Source organism: Sciurus vulgaris (assembly GCF_902686455.1).
Source record: "Sciurus vulgaris genome assembly, chromosome: 14".
Classification (NCBI taxonomy): domain Eukaryota; kingdom Metazoa; phylum Chordata; class Mammalia; order Rodentia; family Sciuridae; genus Sciurus; species Sciurus vulgaris.
Genome location: NC_136475.1, coordinates 47,016,734 through 47,022,733, shown reverse-complemented (window position 1 = coordinate 47,022,733; position 6,000 = coordinate 47,016,734). Strand labels below are relative to the sequence as shown.

The 6,000-nt window shown below is 40.7% G+C and overlaps 1 protein-coding gene across 11 annotated transcripts in view; it reads right to left on the bottom strand.

The window, feature by feature from the left end:
• Positions 1-292: 292 nt before the first annotated feature.
• Positions 293-6,000, bottom strand: part of BCL11A (BCL11 transcription factor A) — a 96,743-nt gene continuing 91,035 nt past the window's right edge. For all 11 annotated transcript variants that reach the window (XM_079110456.1, XM_079110457.1, XM_079110460.1 and 8 more), the window contains one exon: positions 293-803. Coding sequence is in view for 6 of the 11 variants with exons in the window: in XM_079110461.1 (XP_078966587.1) it covers positions 702-803 (102 nt within the window). In the remaining 5 variants the exon portion in view is untranslated. The remainder of the gene's footprint in view (positions 804-6,000) is intronic.

Here is a 6,000-nt window from a genome sequence, read left to right as displayed (position 1 = left end):
TCAGACAGTTAGGAAAACCATACTTCAGCATTAATAAACAGCAACACTACTACTACATTAATTATGATATTGCTATGATTTATTCCCAAGTTTTGCATTCTGATTCTCCTTGAAAATGTATGCCATCTGATAAGCAGTAACCTATTCCCCTCCTATACCTCCTGCCCACTTTTCAAATCTGTTCCTCCTACCAACCCAATGTGCAACTGCAGGAAACAGGTACAGAAATACAAAGTCATAAGCAGCTGCAGTCTTCTTAGCATTAAAAATTAAAGAACAAGCAAACACCACCTAAAGCTCCAACATTTATTGTGTCAATGTTAAGCACACTTTTTAAAAGACAACAGAGAATGTATAGAAACAAGGGGATGGGGGGGGCTCATGCTCATTTCCACAATACGGGTAATTAGGTTGGCTGGTTTCAAAAGGGCTGGACATCGCTCGGGACAGCAATGGTCCAAGAGCCCTCTGTATGGGACTGATTCACTGTTCCGATGTGGGTCTGTTTTTTTGCTTTTACTTTTTATTAAAAAATATAAATAAAATGGCACTGCAGGCCCAGGCTGGAAGGACTCCGCAGGATTCTGTCTTCGCACAACGGCTTCTTGGAGGCTACTGTCAGAAAACATCACAAACTAGCAGGATGACAGACCACGCTGACGTCGGCTGGGCGGCACACGTCCACCCCGGCCCTGGGGGCTTCAAATTTTCTCAGAACTTAAGGGCTCTCGAGCTTCCATCCGAAAACTGCCACACATCTTGAGCTCTCTGGGTACTACGCCGAATGGGGGTGTGTGAAGAACCTAGAAAGAGGTTGGAGACAGAGGAGGGGGAAAAAAAAGTACAGGTGTGACTTGGCCCAGTGATTTTCTGTTCTCTCACTAGCTGTTTCAAATTATGACTTAAATCAACCACAGGTCGAGCCACCGGCATCTTAAGCGTGGTTTCCAACGCCATCTCCCCTCCCCAGTTATCTGACCTCTGAGTGGCTTTCCCACGCCTCCCTCCCCTCATCCCCCAAAGGACCCAGACCCCCCCTACCCAGTCGTATGACAGTCCTACTAAACTCGGGACACGCCTGGAAGGAAACACTTGCTCTTATGACTGAGAAAACTTAGTAGGAAACAGTCCTTTGGTTGAGGAGAGCAGGGGAGGGAGGGGGCAAGGGGGACATTTTCTTAAAATAATAATAAAATTATAAAGAAACAAAAAATCAAAATTGATGTAAAAGCAGCACAACGAAAACATGAAATGTCATCAAGTTCAACGTCAAAGCAGCCAACGATTTACAAGAGGCGAACAAATCTCTGAAGAGAAAACCAGAACCCAAAAGAGTTGCTCTCAAATCGCACCCCAAACTGCCTGTAGTTTCTTTCAAACATGCAGTTTTTCTTTTCTTTTTTCCTTTTTTTTTTTTTTAATTTATTTATTTTTTTCCTTGTTTCTCAGGGGGGAAGGCAATGGTGAAGAAGGGAGTGGTTATTTCCTCCGGGTTCCTCCCTTGCTGTGGATATTGACTTGAAGCAGCAGAACTGGGAGTCCAGATGTGCCGAGGAGGAGGGCTACCTCTGTGGCATTCCAGGCCTCGTTGCCATGGCGACCCGAAGCAGGGGCCTGGGGCCTCCTCTCCCCTGACTCAGCGCCGCAGGAGGCCTGGGGTCTGGGGCTCAGCTGCTCTCAGGCTTCCCCCCCTGAGCAGTGGAGACCTGAGCTGAGGGGCCTGCTGTGTCCAGGTGGGCTCTGGGGAATTCCCAGTCCAGCACTAGTCACTGTTGTTGAGGCCCCCTTAGCTGACATCCCAGTCAAACCCCTTTGTCTGACCTGCCACCAGTATTTAAAGCCCTAACAGACAAAGTATAGCATGGGCATGTACCACATTCATGGTTATTTAAAAGCACAGCCCCCTAGGGATCTGGGGGCGTCGGTTTTAGAAGAAACTTTAGGGAAATTGCTTCATTGGCCTTTTCTGCTGCCTATATGAAAGACTTGAGAGATACATACTTGTGCTTCCTTGACACAGTTTTTGCCATGTTACAGAAAGGAAAAACAGTATTTGGGTAAACCGTTGAGTTTGTGTTCAGCCAAGTTTAGGTACTTAAGTACAGTGACCCACGTGAACTGTATTGCTCTCTTTTCCCATTAGGAAGGGAGGAATTAATCATATTCCATGATCACTGATGACACTGGGAAATAGAGAGAGAGAGAGAAACAGGCTTGTCCCTCTGCAGGCCGATTCCCTGGCCATGAGCTGGAGTAAATGGAACAGCGGGCTAATGGGGCACCAAGGTGCCAGTAAGCAGAAGCGCAGATCCAACCACCCAGGTCTGCAGCGTGAGCTCCAGCAGCCCTGGAGCAAACGTACTCGACCCCAACTCTGTCTATGCAGTGTCCATTTCTCTAAAAATGGGTTCGTTTATTCTCCATTGGAAAATGTGACGGCCTGCAGGAGGCACTAAGGAAAATATGCTCAGTGGCTCATGCCTTTTAAAAGTTAGCTGTCTTTTCAAAAACAATTTTCCAACAAGGTTGAAAGAACACCACCCACCCCATCCTCATATCAGCAAAATTCCCACAATCTTTTTACGGGAAGTTGTCTGAAAAAAAAAAAAAAAAAAAATGAGATGGATGCATTCTTGAACACCCCAAGCCCAGAGACAAAGGAGTGACAGATTCACAGTAGAGAATGAATGCACAGTTCCTAGAGTCACCAACAATCATGTTTGGGGGTGGGAGGATGCGGATTAAAAGCAGAAAACACTGTATTTCCTCCCTTACTCCCTCTCTTAGTAAAGTGCTAGATCAGTCCTGAGGCTTCTCAACCCCTTTTTAGAATGGCCCCAAATAATCTTTGTACCTTCCTGCAAACTTTTGGCATCTGTGAATAAACCACCTCTTTTTATTTCTCCAGTTGAAATCACATCTAATCCAATCCCTCTCTCTGCCACTTCCTTTCGAATTCTCACTTTGAGTACTATGGTTATATACAATATGGACTTATTGCATACACAAAAGTGGTATTTAAATAAACAGTTCTATCCACAGAATGCTCTGAGAAAAACTCGACCACTTCGCACTTCTGCCATGTCTGGTACACATGGAAACCCACATTCACCCCACCTCTTAGCAACCTTTAAGATATGTTGGTTTCAGTCCTTTTGCAGGTCCTGAATAATGAGAGGATAGCAAAAAGGCGCCAAAAGGAGGAAATATGTGCCCTGAAAGAATTTGGGGGTTTAAATCTGTGAGAAAGAGTATTTGCTGTATTCCTGTTTCAGTTGCTCTCAAAACGAAGATAAAAAGGAACATCTTAAGCATCAGGTTTTGAGTACGTAGGGAACATTCCATCAGCAAGCACATCAATAGTTACAAAAACTTAATTGAGAATTGGGGGAGATATTAATATTCTTAGTATTTCTTCACTTAAAATTATATCAGGAATTCATCTTACTGTGGGACACTTTTTTAATATTATTTTATACTATGATTTTAAATTTTAGGGCTCCAGATGCAAAATGTCACAAGTTTTATTTTTTGACTTAAGTTTTCATGCTCCTATTGTTCAGTCAGCTTCAGAAATAATATTTTATCAGAAGGCTCCAGTACTTCAGGAAAAAGAAGTAACCTGAAGAACCTGTCTCCCAATAAATTTATTTAACTTTGGGACCATGTAAATCAAACAGAATCTGTGATTTATCACCAGATGTTTGTACCCCTCCCCCATTCCCCATTTGATTTAAGAAATCTGAACATACAAGTATACCGTATCCACCATTAATTCTGTCTGTCAGATGCAAAACCTAATTACACTAAGAGCATCATATACTGAGAAATTAAAATGAATATTATATATAAAACCTACACAGCTGCACTCCAGAGCTCCTAATAAAAGAGCAATAGGGACACACGGAAGTTTTATGGCCATTTAATATGGTGGAGCAGAAGTCAGCATGTCTAAAACCAGTGTGGCACTGGGGAATATTTCTATCTGTCTCAAACAGCATTTTGGATTCCATTTTGGAGTAACCTAAACTAAAACACACGTATCTTTTCTCAGCTCACCGACAAACACCAAGTTCTCCAAGGTACTCTGTCCCCATCCTATCTTAGCTCCTGTGCAATGTTCTCCAAAATCCTCTTAGTGGACTCTTCCGATTCTCACCCAAACTGGCTTTAAAAAAAAAAAAAAAAAAAAAAAAAAAAAAAAAAAAACAACCTAGTTTCTCTATACTTTAAAAAGATAAAACTCTTCTTGCCTCAGATGAAAGGCATTACATGAAAAGACCACCTTAACTGGCACTAGGGCAAAAGAACTGAGCAACAAAAATGCTACCACAAGAAGACGACAGAACAGCTTTTGTTTTGGTTTTTACAAAAATAAGAACAATGTCGGATCCATTCATCTACACTGGGAACAGGAACACAGTATCACAGAGGCATGTGTTGTAATAAAGCAAATTGATGCTGCGACATGCAGTATTTGTAAAACCGACAACACAGATTTGTAAGGAGGGATTTTAAAAAATAGGCCTAACTTGTTTTTCAAAGGCATAGCATAAATCTGTTGGTCAAAAGATAACTGAAGGGTATCCCCACTCTCACTTGCTGTCAGCCAGGTAGACTCTAGGAAAACATGGAAATGATCTGTTGCACATAAGGTCTGTGGGGTCTCAGAATCACAAGGCAAGCTACCCTCATCTTGGGAAAGCAGGGTCTGATTCCAGAGTGTTGGCTCTGTCTGGCTACCCCTGGTTGCTGCTTTCTGCTCTTTTCTTTCTCCTCTCTCCTTTTCGATTTGTTTGCTTGTTTGGTTACTTGACGACTTGGTCTCTGGATTTTTAGGTCTGAGGGCTGGGGTCATTCTTGTTATGAGAAACGACTGTTAGGTAGAAACTAAAGAACTGATTTCTTTTTAAAAACCTTTTTTACATTACATTCTAAGATAGGACAATGATGGGAGAATAGAAAAGAACTTTCAGACAACAAGAACAGCAAAAAATCCAAAGGAAATAAAAGTTGAAGATGCTATTACCAGCAAGTTTTTCACTTAATAGCTGAATGGATTTCTGCTAAGAGATGGAACAAAAGTTTTTAACATCGGACTGAAAACACCTTCAGTTTCCTGAAAATTATTCTAGAATTGTAAAGCCTAGTAACTATGTCCATGGTTTGAGATGTCTATTTTAATATAGTAAGTAAGTTCCTTTAGGGTATAAGACACGCATCAAAATGCCCATAGAAATAATCCTGAAAAAGACTGACTGGCCTTCTCTTAAAACCTGTTATTTTCTTGAAAGTAATTTACAGAGTGTGTCAAATGAGGACACAAGAAGCTTACATTGTGTACTTTAATTTTTTTTTATTTTTTTCAATAAAGGGACAAAATGGGTGTATGAACAGGTTAATGCAGACAACTGCCAAAAAAACACAGACAGTGGTTTTTCCAATAGAACTTAACAAAGACCAGAAACAAATACAATAAAAAGCCAGGTTGTAATGACCTTTGGTCATCCAAATAAAAAAAATAAAAACAAAGAAAAATAAAAGATCAAATTAAGTGCCTCTGTTTTGAACAGGGCACATAAGCAATAATAAATAGTGACTCCCATAGTAAAAGATAAAATTTCAAGTTACGACAAACAGCTTTCATTACAGGAATAGAAAAGGCCAATAACAAAATATTCTGCATTGCCATTTACAAAAAAGTATTGACTAAAGCGGGCTTTCTCTTTAATATGCTTTGCATATGAAATTCTTTCCAATCTAAATATAAAGCACCATTTAGTTTTTGGCAATGAAAAAAACTGCAAAACATTGGTTTTTTTTTTTTTTTTCCTTTTTTTTGTTCTTTCTTTTACTGCATATGAAGGTAAGATGCTGGAATGTAGGGTGATAGAAGGAAAGGGACAAAAAGCACACTACATAACAAACCAACGTTATTAGCTTGCAGTACTGCATACAGTATGGCAGCAGGAAAAAGGAACAAAAAGGATATGTACAACC